Source organism: Pipistrellus kuhlii, unplaced genomic scaffold, assembly GCF_014108245.1.
Source record: "Pipistrellus kuhlii isolate mPipKuh1 unplaced genomic scaffold, mPipKuh1.p scaffold_m20_p_5, whole genome shotgun sequence".
In the NCBI taxonomy this organism is placed as follows: Eukaryota; Metazoa; Chordata; class Mammalia; order Chiroptera; family Vespertilionidae; genus Pipistrellus; species Pipistrellus kuhlii.
In genome coordinates, this window is record NW_023425551.1 from 12149326 (window position 1) to 12170857 (window position 21532).

At 42.5% G+C, this 21532-nt stretch overlaps 1 protein-coding gene across 7 annotated transcripts in view; it reads left to right on the forward strand.

Moving 5' to 3' along the window:
- Positions 1-21532, forward strand: part of NCOA7 (nuclear receptor coactivator 7) — a 104200-nt gene that overhangs the window by 34693 nt on the left and 47975 nt on the right. For all 7 annotated transcript variants that reach the window (XR_006740101.1, XM_036413817.2, XM_036413819.2 and 4 more), the window contains exon 3: positions 19979-20199. Coding sequence is in view for 6 of the 7 variants with exons in the window: in XM_036413817.2 (XP_036269710.1) it covers positions 19979-20199 (221 nt within the window). In the remaining variant the exon portion in view is untranslated. The remainder of the gene's footprint in view (positions 1-19978; positions 20200-21532) is intronic.

The following is a 21532-nucleotide window of genomic DNA, read 5'->3' on the forward strand; positions in this document are numbered from 1 at the left end:
GCCCCGGTTAGGTTTATATTTCACTAGAGAAATGATTTGGGTCTAGATAATGTCATCATGATCTATTTTTCTGTATCTAAGCTCTTTCATTCTTTTGTATTCCTTCTTAGATTTTACTAAACTGCCAACTGAGGAACCCCTTGTGCAACAGCAGGCAAAGCAAGTGTGTTCACAAGCCAGTAGTTGATACAGTCCTGAGATTCACCCTGATTGGACCAGCTTAGAACATATGCCGGTTCTTGGCATAATCACTGCAGTTGGGAAGCTGTCCAGAAGGGCTTCAGTGCTTTGATTGGACAGTCCAAGTCAAGGATTTCATTCCTAGAGTTGGGGTGGAGTCCTTCCCAGCTGTGCTATTAAAAGTTGGAAATGGGTCCTTGATGTCAGAACAAGGAGTAAAAGATTGTAAGGAGGTCAACCAAAGCCTATTCCAGTTATCTGGGGTGTGTCAGACATTGAACTAGGCACTGCAGTTAGCATGTTAAAAGAAGAATGATGTATGTTGAGTCTCAGTGAGTTTCTAGAAAGATTGGCAAATATAGTAGTTAATTCCATCATTGGATGATTCTATGAGATGATTTTTAAGGAGTTTTTCTACCTGGGATTTTATGATGTATGCTTCTTGGAAAACAAAATGGAAACAAATTTTTATTAGCTTAGGTAATTATTATATCATCTTAAATTATTTTACCATTTTTGAATTTTTGATATTGTAACAGCTTTATGTAGAATTCTGAAAACTCAATTCAGTGCTCTCTTTAACATCACATGTCCCTCAAAACAATATCTGAAAATACAAAAATTAATATGTTGATGAAGAGCACCTTATTTTGTGTGTGTATAGTAGTCTTACTAAGGATATAATAGTTGATAAATGTTGAATTTTAGATTTTACCTATGCAATTTGTAATGTATACGTGGGTTCTATATTGACTGGACCTTCTTTGTCCATATAAACAGCAATGAAACGTTTTAAATTTGACTTTCATTTGAACTGTAGCTATTATACTCTCTGCAGAGAGTCTCAGGGTTTTAAACACTTAAAAACAAATTTATTTTCCCTCATCTTATAAAATATTATAATCATTACATTTTGGTTTTCTTCAGAAGCCTTCTTTAATCTCAGCCAAAATAAAGTCCAGCTGAGCTTTCCTGTGGATTAAAGTGGGGACATGGAAATCCACAGGAAATTTGGAAGACTATTATTCCAGTATTGTAAAGGTTTGAAAGAGTCACATAGGATAACTGAAAAGAATTTCTGAGATCAGAACATTTAAAAACTATACAAACAAATATTTATGAAAAATTACCTTGCCTCTTATCAACAACCATTAAAACATCAGAAAGAAAGTACAATAGGGTTCCAGTGAAAGTTTCTTGGTAAAGAGTGCTGTTGGAGAGGGTGGTCTAATCACTTCATTTATGGCGTGTAATGTGCTTTGTTAACCTCCAAAGTGAGGTGTGCCAAGTGAGGTATTAGTTAGAAAGAAGGGTTAATGACCCAAAGTCCAGTGTTTTGTGGATTTTTTTTCCCCCCCTGGGGGACATGGGCAGTTGTTCGAGTGGTAGGGGAATTGTTAGTCCTCAGGGTAATTAACTGTTCATCTAAAAAAAACCTTATATTATTATTATTTATATCAGTAGATTGGTGTTGGGTGGGGTTTGATTTCTACTATTGTAAGGGTGTGGAACAGCTTTACTTGCAATATTGATCCCTTTGAGTCTATGTGACATGGTCAGATTCAAGGGTTTTATTAATTGCAAAATCTGGCATAGATAACTCAACTTATAATTAGCCTGCTTTATTATTCTAGGACCTAAGTTTATTTGATTCTTGTTTATATGCTCATTCACTCATTTACTCATTCATTCATCTACACCCTACCTTATTCCACAGCATTGGAGGCATCATATAAAAACTACACATATGGCCCAGCTGGTATGGCTCAGTGGTTCAGTATCAACCCATGAACTGAGTTCAATTCCCAGTGAGGGCACATGCCCAGGTTGGGAACTCAATCCCTAGCAGGGGTTGTGCAGGAGGCAGCCGATCGAAATTTCTATCCCTCTCCCTTCCTCTCTCTCATATCAATAGAAACACATTTTAAAAAAACTACACATAGTATGTCACTCATGTATATCCAGCCTTGTTTTGTTGAGTCCCAGCACTGAATCACATTAAAAAATAAGTGTGACAAAAAATAATTGAAAATAATTCAAATATTAGCTTCACCTCTCAGAAAATATCTAAGAACAAAGCAAATGTGATATATATATAGTAGAAATTAAAAAAAATTCTCTTTTCCTATCTCTGTTTACACGCTGTCAGCTATTTGCCCAAACTCAGTCTCCTTCTTGAAGATTATACATAAGCTGTTCCCACATCTAGGCAGCCCTTTCCTTCCCCTTCTTTCCCCCATCTTTTTAAGGTATTTTTTCTTCTATTTCCTCTCTTACTACATGTCCTTTCCCACCTACCTCCTAATTAGTTTCTCACATTTGCGTTAATAAGCGCAGAAAAAGGGAAGAGGAAACAAGCTGAGAATCAAACCCAGAGTTTCCCTTAGGAGGTCACACAGGAACAAGACTGCAATTACCCATTTATAAAAATACTCTCTCTTTGTTGCCCTTATGAAAAATATTATAAAAGGCTAATTAAGAACCGGAAATCCAGACCGGGGAACATGTAAATTGGGATGAAAAGTAGGACACCATGCTGTAGTTGACTCAGAATTACTTTGTGGTCAGTGATAAATTAAAAGGACTCCTTTACATAGTTTTCCCCCTTCATGAGGACAACACATGACAGTTCCCTGGGTGACAAAGCCTTTCCTGGCCCTTGTCTCTACAATGATCATGTCCTTTATAAAAAACAAAAACAAAAACACACAACACTAACACATGGAGTGGTAGTGCATTTAACAACATCAATGAAAGCAATTTATTGCAGTGACATGAGAGGACACGGTGCCAAGGTAATCCTCATCTTGAAGGCATTTGGCGGTGGGCCAGCACAGTGTGGTCCAAGACTGCAGCTTTCTGACGGTCTGAACTGACCCAAGAATAAAACTCTGTGCTTCTGGAGCAAAAATTGCAAACAGTGACGTGAAGGGACCAAAGCAGTGATGTAGAAGAATGACTAAGATGTGCTAGTAACGGCCAGCTGCGAGTGCCGGGTCAGTGTAGGGAAGGACCAAGAGGGACTGGACCACCCACGCCCTTTGGGAGGAGGGCAGCTGCTTTTTTTTTTAATGTGGCTTAAATCTAGGAATTTTATTTATCATTCATTACAGAAAGTATAGGCCATTCGATAGTCTGTAATGTAAAGTTTCAATAATATATGCCAAAGAAGATATACAAACATATAAAATTCAGATAATTTTTCTTGAAAGGCTGTAAAATCATTATAGGACCATAGGAGCTCACATTGGCTTCAGTTCCTTATGTCCATATTTAACTATTGCTCCCAGATATAGTATGGCTGTCTAATAAATGATGACAATGCAAGTTTGGAAGGTCTATGATACTAAAACTAGGATTCAACGGGATTTCTATAAAGCAAAGTTCATTGAACCTCCTAGTCAAAAGAATGAGGGCAGCTGCTTTTGCTCAGCTTCATCCTGCTCTGCCATGGGCAGTTCCAGAGCATGCCGTTCGGTCTTCTGAATCTTCAAGGTGAGCCTGGAGTCCAGTTTTATGTGGAATGTCCCCACATGACAGCCCGATGAAAGAGACACATAGGACAGAGTGTGGGGGTGGGGGTGTACAGGGCTTCCATGCTCTCTCTGGGCACTTCACCTGCCTGTACCTCAATGTGTTCATCGTTCAGTCATTTGGATTTTTAAGAAGTGCTTGTGAATAAGAGATCAACCGAAGGACTTGTATGCATATATTTAAGCATAACTAATGGAAGAAAACCTCTGGGGAGGGAGGGCATATATGGGGGGGGGGCAATGGTAAGATATGTATACAGATAATACCTTAAAAAAAAAAAGTGCTTGTGGGCCAAGCAGAACATACCAGCAGGCATTCAGTCATCCATCTCTGAACAGAGAAAAGGTTAGCTTGCGTGTATTCTGTAAAAGTACCAGTCTCACTTCCATCTTCTCCACTGCACTCAAGATTGGTCTTCTGGCAAAGTCTAGAATCTGGTATTTTCAGATTCCCCACAACCAATGGGGTGTCCAACCATTCTTGGGGGTGTCGAACTCAATCAGAGAAGGGGCCAAAATCTAAAATCCAGCCTAAATCGCGGGCCGAATGGTTTACTGAACAGTCATAAACTGTCATTGTGATGGAAACGCAGCGGAGTGCAGTGATGACAGCGCGGTGCGGGCCACATTGCAAGGCCTGGCGGGACGGATTTGGCCCGCGGGCCTTGTGTTTGACACGTGATTCAGTTCAAGTCTGACACCATCTGGCTCAACCTCCACAGGTTGAAAGGCTCAGTCCCTCAAGACTGCCCTCACTTTCAGACACCAGCCATAATTTCCAGGTCCCCAGTTAAAACCTGTTAACCGGGGAGTTCCCTTTTTAATTACGCAACGTACAACGGGCGCGTACTCTTTCACTAGGACGTGTCAGTACGTCACGCCCAGTGGACGTAATTTTATATTATTATTATTTTTATTTATACTTAATTAAAATAAATGAAATATATATATTTTTTGTTTATTTATATATAAAGCACAAAGGAAAATACAAAATTACAAACAAATAGAAAAGAATTCCAACAAAAAAATGGAAACATCGAATTAAAAAATTATAAATTTTACAAACAATTATAAAGATTACAAAAAATATATACCGTCCCTCTCAGGGCGCAACATATATTTCAAGGACGTATTTATATGTCCTATCCGTTCCCGATAGTGTTTATGTTTGACGTATTTATAGGTCCCGCTTGGTTAACAGGTAACATGTATTTCTATCTGATTTGGCTTCAAATTTAGAAGCTCCCATGACTCCCTCCTCAGGTTGAAATTCGCTGGAATGATTCACAGGACTCAGGACAATACCACTTTGTGTACCATGTTTTGTGAAGGTTATACCTGGGACAGCCCAATGAAAGAGATGCATGGGACAGAGTGTGGGGGTGTGATGTACAGAGCTTCCATGCTCTTCTGGGCACTTCACCCGCCTGTACCTCAATGTGCAGTGGATTGAGGTTCAGTGGATAGAGCCTGCAGATTGAAGGGTCCTGGGTTCGATTCTGGTCAAGCACTTATATCTCGTTTGCAAGCTCCTGGCCCTTGTCGGAGGCCTGCGGGAGGCAACCAATCCATGTGTGTCTCTCTCCTTGGTGTTTCTCTCTGACTGTCCCTCTCCTTCCCACTCTCTCTAAAAATCAATGGAAAAATAAAATGTCCTGGGTGAGGATTAAAAAACAAACAAACAAACAAAAAAATTTGGTGTTTCTGTCCAGACGTTTCCTTCTCACCCGAAGGTACTGGGAGTCACCTGATTAGCATACAAAGGACAATCTTATCATTTTGGAGAATGACCAGTTTTCCAGGAACTCTTCCAGGAACCAGGGAGGGACAAAGATAAAATTTATACTTTTTATTACACCACAGTCCTTTTTGGTTGGTGAGGAGCAAGCTAATATACTTGTGCACTGGTCACTGATGAGGCTTTTTGTAGATCCCGATCAAGACTGCCATGTGGTTGAGTGGTCATCACCCTAGAGGTGAGCCCTCAGATATATGAAAGCAAGGCCAGGGTTTTTCTTCAAAAACCTATTTTGGTGCACCCTTACACATGAGTGAATCCCCGTGGAATTCTACACTAGTTTAAAAAAGAAAATTTTCAGCTGGGACCGGTTTGGCTCAATGGATAGAGCGTCGGCTTGGGGACTGAAGGGTCCCGGGTTCGATTCCGGTCAAGGGCATGTACCTTGGTTGCGGGCATATCCCCAGTAGGGGGTGTGCAAGAGGCAGCTGATCGATGACTCTCTCTCATTGATGTTTCTAACTCTCTATCTCTCTCTCTTCCTCTCTATATAAAATCAATAAAATATATTTTAAAAAAGAAAATTTTCAAGATAGGTATCACCAGTCTCCCATCCCCTGAATCCTACATTTTTTTTATTGTTTAAAGTATTAATTATATAGTACATATATCTCCTTGTTTTTTTTTCTTTTCTTTTTTTCCCCCTCCAAGTCCTATTTTTGAGCAATGTCTCTTCCCAAGGATACAGCCAGGACATAGCACTTGGAAAAATACCTCTAAGAAATTGAATGGACATATTGGATATAAACCAACTAAATTGTGGGCATCTGCCAAAATAATTTTTAAAGTTTTATACCAGATGTTAGATTCTTCTTTCTGAAAGTGCCCATAATGACAGGGCAAGTAATGAAGCCATTTCTAACTTATGACATTGAAATAACATGATCATAAAAGGATAAGTATATGTTATGTCTAATATTGTTCAAAAGCAGTTACAAATTACTAGACTGTATTTTAAAGTGGGAAGGAGGGAGATAAATTGAGTTAGAACATATTCTAATTTTATGCCAGTCATCATTGTTTTCTCTCAAGAGGCCATTTATGCTGGTTGCCCTTGTTATATTTCACTACACTTTCAGGAGAACATTTATTTATATACTAAAATGATTATTTTTCAGTATTTTTTTTGCCATTTTTCTCCATTCTTTTATATAAAAATACTCTCTCTTTGTTGCCCTTATGAAAAAAACTATACATTGCTAATTAAAAATCTGAGAACAGGTTAAGCAGTTAACAAGGAATTAGGTAAACATCTGAGAATAGAATCCCTGACATTAGTGTATTTATGCTGGAAATTTTTAAGGTAGCTATGCTTTCGTTTGCTGAAATGGCTACAAGAAGCCAAAATCTTTCTGTTTCTCCAGAAGAATTGTGTGCCTGAAGTGTATTGCTGTGGTGCTGTGATACTAATGTTGTTTTGAAATAATTTCCATGCTGTTTTCTCTAAAGGTCATTGGAGAGTCTGAGCATATGATTCCTATTGAGTAAAACATATGTTTGTTTGTTTTTTCGATTAACTGACAAAAATATTTCTAGGCACATTAATTAGCTCCAATAAAATAAAAAATACTTGGAAGATTTCCTTGGCTTCATAAGCGATTGCAGACAGTGAATGACAGATTTAAGGGAAGAGTGAAGTAATCTGATATAAAAATGATATATAACCTTTTAGAAATCATATTAAAAATTCTTACTCTATTCCCACTCCCAAGAGGCTGGTTTGGAGTCACCCAACCTAAAATGAAAGCAGAGTATCTATAATATTGCACCTTGAGATTTTAGGAGAGTCCTGAGTAAATTTTGGGGGTCTTTTCTTTAGAATTTTGTGCTAACTCCAGCCATTGCCAGCGGTGAACTTCTTAAAGTAACACAATGCGGTTGTGTAGACGGAGGAATGATCTGGACCTGGAGGACTATGATCCTACAGTAATAGGATGCTCAGTTTACAATTACGTATAACACAAAAGCTAATTTACTCAGTGTGGTAGACTGAATAATGGCCCTCTGAGATAGCCAGGCCCCAATTCCTGGGCCTGCGAAAGCTACCTTATATGGCAAAAGAGAACTTGAAAATATGATTAGGTTAAGGATCTCAAAATGAGATCATCTCAGCTCTTCCTTGTGGGCCTCTAAATGCAATGTCAGAGGCAGAGAGGGATGTGAGTGCAGAGAAGAATGTGACATGGAAGACAGGCACTAGGTTGCTGACTTTCCAGGTGGAGGAAGGAGCCGGAAAAGGCAAGGAAAGAGCCTTCTCTGTGGCTGGTGTGGACTTGCAGCTGATTTCAGACAACTGACCTCCAGACTGAGAGAATAAATTCGTGTTGTTTCAAGCATCTTGTTTATCGATATCAAGTTAAATAAACCACATACAGAATAACATCATAAAGCAAAAGAGATTTTAAAAACTCCCAAATATGTTTTCATTTCTTAACATTACTATTGGCAGGTTTTTTTTAATGAACTACCGTGGGGCTAGCTTATCAAGTTTGTTCTTGGTTGATAAAATTCCTGCTATTTAAAGGCCATATTTACTGGACTTTGCTCCTTTCTCTTAGGACAACACAATTCTATTATCACCGGGAGCAAGTTCCCCTTTCTACTTCCCTTGAGTGCTGTGTGATCATTGTCTGTGCCCCAGACTTCTCTATAGCGTTTTCAGACTGAGACTCAGCATCCTGGTTTTTAGAAAAGGCAACCAGATTCCCTCCCACACAGGCAGTCTGTGTACGCAACAAAAGCCTGACTTGTTTCATAAACACACTGTTCTATACACTGCCACTCTACGTCCTTTTAGTGACAGTGCCATTGCCACCCGGTACTGGGGCGGGGGGGCGGGGGGGATGTAAGGTTCTCTGAATGTTCTTTATGAACCCAAGGCTCCCCTGAAAGGGTGACAGTTTGCACCCATTCCTGGCACCTGCCCTTTGATGAACAGAGTATCTATGATTGCTGACCCTATCACTGTCTTAATAGCACAAAGAATTCCTTAAAAAGAGAAACTTTTGGCCCTTGCTGGGTGGCTCCGTTGGTTGAAGCATCATCCCCTGCACCCAAGGGTTGTGGGTTCTATTCCAGGTCTGGGCACATTCTTGGGTTGTGGTTAGATCTGGGCACGTGGGGGATGGGCAGCCGATCAATAGGGCAGCCTATCAGATCTTTCTCTGTCTCCTCTATCTCCAAAAAATCATTAATAACTTCCCCTCTCTCTCTCTCTCTCTCTCTCTCTCTCTCTCTCTCTCTCTCTCACACACACACACACACACACACACACACTCACTCAAGCATGTCCTGGGGTGAGGATTTTTAAAATGGGAATTTCTGTGGTTTGTTCCTGATCATATTGTATTTAGGGGTGTTTGAAGGCATTGTTTCCTGGGGTCAGGGGAAGTACTATTACCGTGTTTCCCTGAAAATAAGACATCCTCCGAAAATAAGACCTAGCGCATGGAAAGATAAGACATCCCCTGAAAATAAGACCTAGCGCAACTTTGGGAGAAAACATTAATATATGACACTGTCTTATTTTCGTGGAAACAGGGTATGTGAATCTTCGTTCACCTGGATGGATATATCGCTAGTTATTGAACTTGAAGCCAAAGGATCTCTTACTCTAACTGCATTGGTTCTTTGGAACCAGGGTGTTTCAACCAGTTTAACTGATGAATTCTCTTGGGGGTGGGGGATCTTATCACAGTTAGACAAAGTGGGGGGAAAGGATGCACAAAGGGAGGCCCTAGAATCAGGAGCATCTGAAGATATTTTCAGTGATGACTCCTAAACTGTTTGGTTTTATTTGGTCATACTTTCAAGAGAGAATTTTCAAGAGTGATTCACCTTTGGAAAATGATTTTCCCACCTCTGGCCTTAAGGGCGATTTTATTTGGCATGTATCACACTTGGGGATTTGCACTGGAGACTGCAAACTGACCTTCTATTGTGAAATCATAAAGTGAATGGAATCCTAGAAGTGATGTTCTCTTATAAAAAATCAGTGGCTTTGGTCTGGCCAGTGCTGCTCAGTGGTTGAGCATTGACCTATGAACCAGAAGGTCACAGGTTTGATTCCCGGTCAGGGCATATGCCTGGGGTGCAGGAGGCAGCCGTTGAATGATTCTCTCTCATCATTGATGCTTCTATCTCTCTCTGCCTCTCCCTTCCTCTCTGAAAGCAATAAAAAATATATATTTTAAAAATGACTTTGTACTGGTGACTAAATTCCTAGCAGAGTCAAATAAAATTATTTATATACACTGAGAAAAATAATGTGAACACATAATTTTAACATCTAGAATTTATCAAACGCCTTCTTTGTTGTGTTTTTACTGCTTTATGTGCTACTTTATTTAGTTAGATGCTGAGAAATTCCCAAGGAATGACAGCAGCTGCAAGACAACAGAGTCATAACTTCTGGTTATTGGGCTGAGCTCTTGCGAGAACCAGGCATGGATTGTTGTTGGTAGTAAAAGTCAGCTTTCCGTGTGCTATTTAGTTTAGTCATCACAAACCAAGGTCTCCTAGAACTGCCTTATTTTCCTTTCAAGGATAGGAACTTGAGGCATAGATTTAGTAACTTGCCCAACGATGCATACCTACAAAGGAACAATGAGGTCCCTGGCTATGGCTGCACCTCATTTCCGTGAACTCCGAAATGGCAAGAGTCACTTGTAGGCAACCAGGAAGAAAACAGCCTACACCCTAAAGGTCAGAGAAGTGCATTGACAAGGTTGCAGTGGAACAGGCATGAGCAGAAGCTAGTAAAGGGCCCCTAAGGGACAGACCAGCACTGTTTGATAAGGAAGGAAGCGGGGCTGCAGTTCAGGAATTCACTGCGACAGCTAGCTGTATTGGGGAGAATAAATACAGAAATTTACAGACATGTTGCCATAGCTGCAGATATTTAACTTTTACACATGTATTGATGTTATGATTTCAATAGGAATTTATGCTTGCTGTGCAAAATATTCAACAATAACAAATTATATACATTTAAATAAAATTGCCCCTTTTCCTCTCCTTCCCTACTGACCATTCAGCCATTTTTCCCCACAGCTATACAGGGGTGTCCCAAAGTAGGTTTTATTTTCCTCCATTCATTAACATACTCTGCAGAGTTACTCCTCTTCAACTGTAATAATAAAATGAGACACCATAGTGGTTGGCATGCTTAAGGAAATTTAAAAAAACAAACTGAGCCTGGCAGGTGTGGCTCAATGGTTGAGCATTGACCTCTGAACCAAGAAGTCACAGGTTCCATCCCCAGTCTGGGCACACGCTCAGGTTGAGGGGTTTGATTCCCGCAGGAGGCAGCTGATTAATGTTACTCTGTCATACCCTCTCTCTTCCTCTTTCTCTCTCTCTCAAAACAACAACAACAACAACAAAAAAAAAAAACCCCAAAAAACTATATTGCCCTCAGGGTTGGTCATTTTTGTCACTTTCTACTTTTATTCATGGGTCATTAGCTCCAAATCAAAAAGCATTACTTTTTATTTATTTATTTATTTATCTATCTATTTATTTATTTATTTATTTATTTTGACTAGAGGCCCAGTGCCTGACATTTATGCACCGGGTGTAGGGAGGGGGAGGGGTCCCTCAGCCCGGCCTGGGCCCTCTTGCAGTCTGACATCCCCCAAGGGGTCCTTCGCGCTGCCGCGGAGGCAGGAGAGGCTCCTGTCACTGCCGCTGCACATGCGGGACCGGAAATGGAAAAAATACAGAAAGCAGCAGCAAACTGCAAAAAGTAAAGGGAGGAAAATTATAAAGAATAGCTTAACCCTGCAAAAGCCTTCACATTGCGCTGTCTTGGAGATGGTCTCGTCGTCAGAAAGGTTAAAACAGCACAGTCCTTGGAAGTGGTCACACCCGCGATCGTGTCGTAATCGGATGTAGTCGAGTGCCGCTCGATGTCCTAGGACTGCCTCCCCAGCCCGGCCTGGTGCTAGGGTTAGGGCACTGGCGGCCCCAGCGGTGGTGTTAAGGGCCTTGACGATGTTGCAAGCCAACCGACCTTTCTCTACTTGGGGGGACGTGACCATGACCGACGTGACAAGTACGGTAAAGGAAACGTACTCAGCAGGGCTCCACCCATGAAGGCCGTCCCTGCAGGCGGCAGGCAGGGTCAGTGACAGGTATTGTTCATCTCCGGGGACGGGGTGGTGTCTCTGAGGCCCAGGAACAGCCAGTCGCCCCAAAGAGCACGGCCCCCCCGTGCTGTTAGCAGGGATGTAGGTGTAAACAGTGAGACCACATAGGAGGAACCAGCCGGCTGGCAACCTGGTGTGTCCATTTCCGTAAGAGATGGATGAGTTATCAGAACAGTCCATGCTATAGTTATGAAACAAGGAGAGACAGTATCTGGTACACCCGGTGAAATACAGGCATTCACCGCTGGGGTCGACTGTTGCAACCTTCAGAGAAATCATGTCCTTGTCTTTTCGTTGGATGCTTGGTCCTATCGCATAAAGGTCCCAGTAGGTGATCTCTTTCCTAAAATGCCTAAAATGAGTATCGTTTTTTATGTTAGCAATCGGTGCCCCAACTCCGATTAGGCCGGATGTGAACGTCTGTTTTACAGAAATCCCACCAGAAAGGCAGAAGTCGGAGACATTGAGAACATTCCTTGCCAAATAGACCCAGATATTCTCGTCTCTCTTCACAGGGAGTCTCTCTCCTAAGGCTGGGATGGTAAGATGAAAAACCAGGAGTAGGACAAGGGCTGTCTTTGGAGGACAGCTTGTAGGTCCTCCTTGGGTTTGACGGTCCACTCTTCCTCTGGCGTCCTTTTGAGTCTGGTGTGATGGATGCAGGCTTTTTTCCCTGCCAGCTTCCAAGCAGTTGGGGTGGTGAGGAGGACATCCCCTGGCCTGGTCCATCTTTCTTCCAGTGAATCTTCTGGTGATCCAGATTTCCATGTCTTGAGTAAGACGCTGTCTCTTCCTTCAAAGGGCTGCAGTGGACCTGTGACAGAAAGATCCCTAGTACATGCCAAATCATCAATTATAGTTAATGTTTGAATAAGATGGTGCACATAATTTTTATTTATTTTTATTTTAAAAAAATATATATATTTTATTGATTTTTTACAGAGAGGAAGGGAGAGAGCTAGAGAGCTAGAAACGTCAATGAGAGAGTAACTCTCTCTTGCACACCCCCTACCGGGGATGTGCCCGCAACCAAGGTACATGCCCTTGACTCGAATCGAACCGGAGACCGACACTCTACCACTGAGCCAAACCAATTTCGGCCATAATTTTTATTTTTAACCTTCATATCATGATCTATATATGCACCTCCTGTTGCTATGGTGGCCTGAAAGGATCACCTGTATATTATTTCATAGGGACGTAAGCCAATCCTGCTTCAGGGAGCTACTCACATCCTGAGCAGGGCAGTTGGCAAACACCTGACCCCAGTGTAGGTGAGATTCTTGGCACAGCTATATTTTTCTTTTCCGGTGGCCTGTGGTCTCCATGCAGCATGTAATTTACAAGTTAAACCGAGGAATTTACTGACCTTCTGTGTAACTTGAGAAACAAGGGCAGGTCCGTTATCACTTGGCAGGCTGTTAGGGAATCCAAATGGAGGAATAATCTCCTTCCGAAGGGCTTTGACCCATCCTGAAAACCTGTCAACAGAAACAAGTGAGTATCTTCTACCCCCAGACTTTGGCAGCTAGGTAAAGTCTCTCTGCCAGTCCTCAAAGGGACTGCTTTGGCACTGCCCCCTTTCCTTCCTGTGATGGGCATCTGCCTTGAGATTATTTGTCTGGCCTGGGAGGCACCTGCCTGTGATTCGTGAACTGCCTGAGCAATTCCTGGGCCTGAGACCCAGGGTTTGATCTAGGCAGACAAGGTATCTCTTCCATAATGGGCTGCCGCCTGAATATGCTTCAGGTCATATGCTTCTCTTAACCATTCAGGCAAAAGGATAATCCCTGGTTCGTTTATTTTCCAGCCTTCGTTAATTTCCTTGAACTTCCATTTCTCGCCTCTTTTCTGATCTGAAATTGAATATTCTGGCTGAAACTTGAATAAATCTAATGTGGGTATAAGTGGCAGTAAATATTCTCCTTTTGCTGCTTCCTTTGCCTTTTTTTTTTTTTTTTTTTTAACCTGGTTTCAGTTGGGGCTTGACTAGTAAGTGGGTTTCCTTTGCCAATTTCCTTTTGCTTCTCTGTTTTTTTCTCTCTCTTTCTTTTTATTGATTAAAGTATTACCAATGTGTGGTTATCCCCCCATTGACCCTCCCACTCCCCACCCCCAATCTTGGCCGCTCTCTCACCCTCTGTTGTCTGTGTCCATTGGTTATGCTTATATACCTGCACACAAGTCTCTTTGTTGATCGCTCCCCCTTACCCCCTGTTGTCTCTCTTTGATATCTAGGGCAGTGTATTACTGCCACTTGGATAGGGCCGAGAATGGCTTGTACCACATCCAAGATTTCTGGCGCATGTTTCATGTCCTTTCTGTTGGCCGTTAACAGCCGCCTCTCTCGTGCATATTCAGGACTACGAAGGCATATTTAGAGTCAGCATACATGTTTACACCATTTCCTTTATAGGTAATTCTAGTGCTCTAGTAAGAACAATGAATTAAGCTTTCTGTGCTGAAGTTCCTGGAGCCAGTGCCTTAGCCTCAATTGTTTTGTCCAGCGTGACAGCTGCATATCCCCTCTTCCCTCCCCTTGCTCTACATAGCTCCTCCAGTCAGCCCCTTCTAGTGAGTAGTCCTGGAGATCTGACCGGTTAGAATACACCTTGTCCATGATCTCCACACAGTCATGAGACAAAGTGGTACTGTCAGGGTAGGGAGCAGTGTGGCAGGAGTAAGAGTACTCACAGTTTTGAGAGAGACATTGGGGTTGTCTAGTAGGAGTACCACCTGGCATCTTCCAATCCTTCCTGCTGTCTGCCAGTGATTTCCTCGCTGTTCCAGCAGACTAAGAACTTGGGGAGGCACAAAGTGTAGTAACTTGTGGAGCAAGAGAGAATTTTTCTGCTTCTTGTTGGTGCTTACAGGTGGCCACCACTGCTCTTAAGCATGTTGGCCAACCTCGAACAGTATGGTCCAATTTCACAGACAAGTAAGCAATTGGCATGGGGTGGCCCCCAAGAGTCTGAGTGAGGACCCCCAATTACAACTCCTTTCCTTTCATGCTCCCAAGCTGGAAAAGCTTCAACAGATTTGGGAGTCCCAGAGCAGATGCCACTGCCAGTCGGGCCTTCAAAGTCTCAAAGGCCCATTCACATTCTTTGATTCATTCAAAGGGGCTGTCCCCAGGGCCTAATCCAGAGTTCAAAGTTGGAAATCCCAATGTAACAGTACCCAACCATTCCCCCAAATTCTCTCAATTGTATCTGTGTTTTAGGGGACTGTATTTGAATTATTGTTTCCCTTTGGTCCACAATAAACTCCTTTTCCCAGATTCTAGGAGGAGACCCAGAAACGTAACAGCTTGGGTACAAATCTGGGCTTTTGAAGCTGCAACTTTATGGTCACAGTCTGCTAAATGGTTGAGGGCATCAGTGGTGTTCTTCAAACATCCTTCTGCATGGGTCCAGTGATGAGGAGGCCCACATAGTAACAGTGTGCCTTTCCGGAGCTGTAGCTCATGCAGGTCCTGGCTTAGTGTTTCCCAGAACACAGTGGGGGAATTTTTAAGCTCCCAGGGGAGGACTGTCTGGCAGTACTGAGTCTTGACCAGAGCCTCTGGGGTCTTGCCATTCAGAGGCAAAAAGTGGTAGAGTCTGGGTTAACCAGCACACAGAAGAAAGCATTTTTAACCATTCACTGTCCCCAGGTATCCCATTAATCCAAGTATAGGGTTGGGTACAGTGGGATGTATGTCCTGGGGAATTTCATTTATGGCACATAAGTCCTGGACAAATCGGTACTCCTCTGTTTTAAGATTTCTTTACTGGCAACATAAGGATGTTGTATGGGGAGCGATGGTCAAATCAAACCAAATTTAAGAAATTTCTGAATAAGTGGCCTAATCCCCTCAAGTGCCTTCTTCAAGGGTATTATTGCTTTTTGTGGGAAATCTTTGTCCCTGGTTTCCAGTCAGTCTTGACTGGTGAATCCCGTTTTGGCTTCCCCAGTTCTCCCGAACCCATTCGAATGGTTGTGCTTGGCTCCCTAGTTCAGCTGGCTTTGGGGCAGGTTCGGGCTTTCCTTGATCCTGTACAAGACATTGCCAGACATGCTCCCGTGGGACCTGTAGATGGAGCTGTTGCTCATCCGGGAGAAAGGTGATCTAGGTGTCCCCCCCCCCCCCCCCCCCCCCCTACAAGAGGGATGGGGCCCTTGGGGATGCACACAAATGTCTGAGTTAGACATGTGTCACCAGTGGCACATTCCAACAAGTTCCAAAAGGCTTGTTGTTCCAGAGTTGCAGAGATTCTAGTAACCGCCACTCTTCGAGATGAAGGTTTAGTTAGAAGGGCCTGGAGGACAGAATAGGTGGCTCCTGTATCAGTCAGAGAATCTCCTTTTTGGTCCCCCACCCCCACCAGCTAGTTTTGCCCAAGGCTCTTCTTTGGGGAGGATAGAGATCAACAGCTGAAGCCACTGAGCCTCTGGGCCAGTCTGACTTTCTCAGAGTCCATTCCCTTAACATCACAGTGAGCACCTTTTGCCCTTTCCTTTCGGACCTCTGGGCCTCCTTCCTTTTTTGGGCATTCATTTTCCCAGTGGCCTTTACCCTTGTAGTTCGCACATTGATCTGGGCCCAAGGGATTTCTTCTTTTTTATTCCCTTTCCTGTTGGCCCTCTGGCCTTCGGCCTTCGGTTTTTAGCCGTCTGGCCTTTTTACTTTACCTGTTAAAATAGACGTAAAAGGCAATGCCAACTAGTTGAGAAGGATTCATCCCCAGAAGCCCCTTCAACCTTCTGTAGCTTTTCCCTAGTATCTGGAGCACTTTGGCTAATAAAAGCCCAGTTTACCATGCAAACGTTTATTGGTGGGGAAAGGAGGGGCTTTAGTGTCTGTATGTTTCCAGTGGGCCTGACAGAGTCCTTCCTGAAGAGCAGAAAGATCCTCGTCCATTTTTTGTTGGACTGCTTCACCATATTCAAGCTCTTCTGTTTGGGGACCCCTTTCCTGAACCGTCCAAAATGCAACTCTGATGATGCTCCAGCGGGGGCAGTCCCCAGGCATCAGGATCCCAGCTGGGTGTGACTAGGGGGACAGCTCCTGCCAGCTCTGGAGTATGGCCGGATCATCCTGACGGAGCCTGTGTGCTTTCTCTCTAGCGCTGTCATCAGCTATCCCCTCTTATTCCCAGTTAAAAGGACGTTAAACAGAGCCTGGATATCAGCCCACCTGGGATGATGAGTAGCAAAGTAGAAACTGTCAGGTCCGTAACTTTGGTGGGATCATCCTGACAAGAGGGCTTGGAATTCTTCCAATGAAGCAAATCTGAGGTAGAGAAGGGTTGTGGGCCCAGTAGAGTCTTGTGGGCTGTCCAGTTTCAGTGGCTCCTGTTGGCAAAGTGGAAATTGCTCTGACAGGGAAATAGCTTTATCCTCTCCAGGTTGAGTGCCTTGCTTCGTCCTCGAGGGAGATGGGGCAAGCATCTCAAGCCTGTTTCCCCTAAGAGTCCAGGGTGGGGGAAGCTCTTATGTTCTTGGAGCACTCGGAGAAGGTCTTGCCTTAATAGGAGACTGCAAGGCAGCCTCTTCCTCATCCCTCTCCTTCCATTCCTGATCCTTAATGACATCCTCCCTCTGAAACCTTAACTTGGTCCCTTCTTCATTTTCATCAGAATCAGAATTATGCAGTGACATAAAAGCCTGTATATATGGTATCTCTCCCCACTTCCCCGATCTTTGACAAAACAATTCCAGTTGTAATATAGTATAATAATTCAAAGACGCTTTCAACAGCCACCTCTCTCCAGGATCTAAATTATTCATAGAACAAGCAGTATTCCAGTAAAATACCATTTTCCTTTTTTGTTGTAGGTAGATATGGCTTAGCCCTAGTGGGCTGTCCTTTGGGACTGAACCACTGCACCCATTTTCCAAGCAAATTAAACCAAACTAAACACTGAAAAAAAAAGACATCAACCAACAACAAAAACACTTCTCTATACAATAATTACACTACGCACAACAGACAGACGAAGGCTTTCCCTTTGTACAGCCAGACAGGGTGCCCTGTACCTCGGAGCCATTCAGGCTCAAGAAGAAACCAACAGCCCGTCTCTATGACCACCCGGAGCCCGTCGGGTGCAGAGACCAGTCAAGGACCATTGAAGCCGCTTGCAACCAGGCTCAATCCAGCTGGGAGGCAACAGATGACTCCCCTGAAAACACAGAAGGTTGCAGGTGCTGAAGATGGAAAATTCCTGGCCTTGGTTTCAGCCACACGGACCCGCTGGGCTGGCAGCCAGCGGGACGTCTGGTACTTACCCAAGAAAGGGTCCTACTCCGCAGTCCCAGCGGATTTCAAAACTGGACGCTAAACGGAATCCATGGGCTGGCTGTCCATCCTGGGCCGATAAGCAGAGGCAGGCTTGAGTCTTTTATGTTCATTTATTCAATTTGCTGGCCATCGGAGAGAGCAGCAGGTATGATACCTTGAAAAACTGCTCTTAACATCTCCTGCCAGTTGGCCGGAATATAAGGAGTGGGGGGAAAGGAGGCTGCATGCAGCTGAGGAATGCAGCAGGGGAGGGGAAGAGGGTATGTGCTTAGCACATCTCTCCCAGGATCTTCAAGTGCGATGTCACAACAGCCATCCTGTTCCTGGAATTGGAAAAAGGACAGCGTTCCTGAGGCAAACTCCCAGAGGGCTCAGCATCTGGGCCTAGTGACCTGGTCAAAGTGTAATCTTGGGAGGATCAGAGATGATTTAGAATAGCTGTGAAATCACTAGTGTCCTACTCTGTTCCCTCCCTCCCCTGATCAAATACTCTCTAGTTCAGTGTTACCCAAACTTTTGACATATGTGTACCCCTTCTATAATTTTCGTAATGCTGAGTACCCCTCGTACTCATGAGAACGTAGAATTAGGCGCAGCTAAGCACGGTGCAGTGCATATCCCCACCAAACTCCGGTGCAACGCGTCCCCCCACCGAACTCTTCCCGTACCCCTGGGGGTACGTGTACCACACTTTGGGAAACACTGCCTAGTTCAACAAGATGTAGCTGATTGTAAAATTCGTGAAGTATTAACTTATAACCTGGGGTGAGAGTGGGCTGGAGGGGGTCACTGGGGGAAAAGGGGGACATATATACTTTCAACAATAAAGAATTATTTTTTAAAGTACTAAATTGTACTTTATTTTCTATTAAATAAGTTTGGTGTTGTTGTTCTCTAGCATTCCCCCTCTCCCCCGAAATAATGATATTTGGCTATATGCATTGACAATAATGGTCTGTGTGGAAAAGGGAGAAAATAAATAAAACAATGTGTCTCATTTTCTTATTTCCAAGTGTGAAATTCAGTCCCTAATGAGATGTCCTCAAACAGTGCTGCTGACCATCAAAATATATGCTCTAGATATGGGTGAGGACAGTGAAGTGAGGACATTTACATCAACATAAAGTGGAAAAATCCAGAAGATTACAAAGCAACATATCTCAGGCCACATGGAACTAATTTTTGATGTATCTTTCCTCTCCTCTTAGAAGGAATACTTTTTGGAAGTGGGCAGTAAGGTTCATCTCGAGCATTTAAATTTTTTTTATTTTCCATTACAGTTACATTCAATACTATTTTGTATTAGTTTCAGGTGTGAAGCATAATGGTTAGATAATCATATACTTACAATAGCCATTTGTCATAGAAAGCTGACTGTGCCTGAGCTGTACATCTGTGACTCAGGAGCGTGGAATTGAAAACATTAGATATGCTAATTAATGTGTCAGCTATTAGTAATCATAATGATAACTATATATTGTCAGTATGGCATTTTCTATCTCAGGAAATGCAGCTCTTTCTTCAGTACACTATCAGGAATCAAGGAAAATAATTATTAGCCCTAAACCTGCTTGACCCTGCCAAGTCTTTATACTCAGCATGTGAGCCCATTGTAAAGAGATGTTTTTATAGATGTGCTTGCCTAATAGTCCATTGAAAGCCAGAAACACTTTAAAAAAAAAAAAAGTAACACTGCAAATGTGGCAATATATTTGGGTATTTGTATATCTTGACAAAAAATACTCATCATTTAATAGCCTATTGAATAATCTAGTTTTTTCTCAGGTCTGGAGGACTTTGCATTAATTTTCTGAGACATTAATATTAAAGATATAAAACTGAGAAAAGGCCATGAGTCTTTATATAAGAATTTTTTTAAGTGTTTAGGAATGGAAAAATATAACCAAAATATGTAATTAACAATTACATAAAAGTGTTCTATATCAATTAGTTTCTCAAATCCCAACAGCATGGAATTAATCTAATTCCTCCTAACAAATCGTTCTCCAATGTTTTTCCACTTATCTTTCCCTAGATTGAAAAAGAAAAAACAAGCCAAACAAAATGCAGAGGCAGCCTCAACTTTGGCTACAAGGACTCATACTGGGAAAGAAGATGTTAATTCGGCCATTTTAGAGCAAGACAGGTGCAACATTGCTGTGGAAGCGGAGTATATCACTGACGAGAAAAAAAAGAGAAAAAATAATCAGTTAAAGGAGATGAGACGTACAGAACTAAAGAGATACTATAGCACTGGTGAGTATTGGTGGCATTGTTGCAGAATTTTTATTTTAAAAATATGTGGTAATTTTTAAGATTATAATTTGTAAGTGATTATAATAATAGTAACAGTTTATTGAGTGGCTACTATGTGCCAATGGCCCTTGCTTTCTATACTTACCTTTTGTAAAGGGATGAGAATGAAATAATGTTTCTGTGTCTCCTTCAACTTTGTGTTCCCATTATCTAGCTCAGTGCCTACCAGGTAGTGTGTACTAATAAATATTTGTCAAATGAATGGTTACTTCTCCTGTGTGAGAAATATTTTTCATTATATTTTCAACTATATAATAAAGAGCTAATATGCAAATTAGACCTAACAGCAAAATGACCTTCCGGACAACCTTCCAGACAAAACTGCTCCTAGGAGAGCCAGCCAAGATTTGAGGGGCTGCAAGGGCCAGCTGGGGCTGCGAGGGCCGAGCCCCTTGCACAAATTTCATGCATCGGGCCTCTAGTATATATATATATATACACACATAGCCATAAAAGTGTTGGTAGAAATGGGTGCACCTTTGGCATCAACTAGGCAACAGAAAATAGATGGAGATGTGGTTTAGCATCTGTCAGCTTAAAAACAAAAACAAAAACGAATTGGGAATTTTAGTTTAGGGGAATCACAGTGTTCAGCAGTTTCTCGGAATAGTTGTTGCATCTGAAACTGCATTAGGAAAAGTGGCGTATCCGGCATGCTGAAAGTGGTAATCCTGCTTTACTTGGATCATCCATCTCATACTTTCTATCACTGCCACTGTCACTTGTAGGCCTGGAGTATGTTCAGAAGAGAAGGCAAAGAAAGGGAACCCTGTTGTGGAATACACATTGCAGTACTCAAGATTGTGAGCTGGCGAGAAGACAGGGGTCTCTGAGAGCCTGTTGCAGTACAGTATGGGAAACATGGCCTTAGAGCAGAGGGCCTCAAAGTGGGGTCATGGTTAATGCCAACGTGACCAGGAGACAGGTCTTGGTTAATACAACTTTCTAATGATAAAATGGGCCGCCACTGGGTTGGTAGTAAGTGAGGCTGTGCTGACATTGCTCCAACAGAGGCAGATGAGGTGTCTGTAGCAGAAAGCCTGTGGTCTCCAGCATTCCGGTGGGCTAATGTGAGATTATATCATGTATAACACAGCTTAAAGGATGATCTTAATCTCAAGCCTTTCAGGACTTTATAAAAAACTACAGCTGCCAACCTACGGAAAGACACTTCTGTGTGATCAGTAAACATCCTCTTAAAATTTAAAGTGTTGAATATTATCCCTTATTTTCAAAAAGAGGAAGAGGATTAAGGAAAATTTCATTTTACATC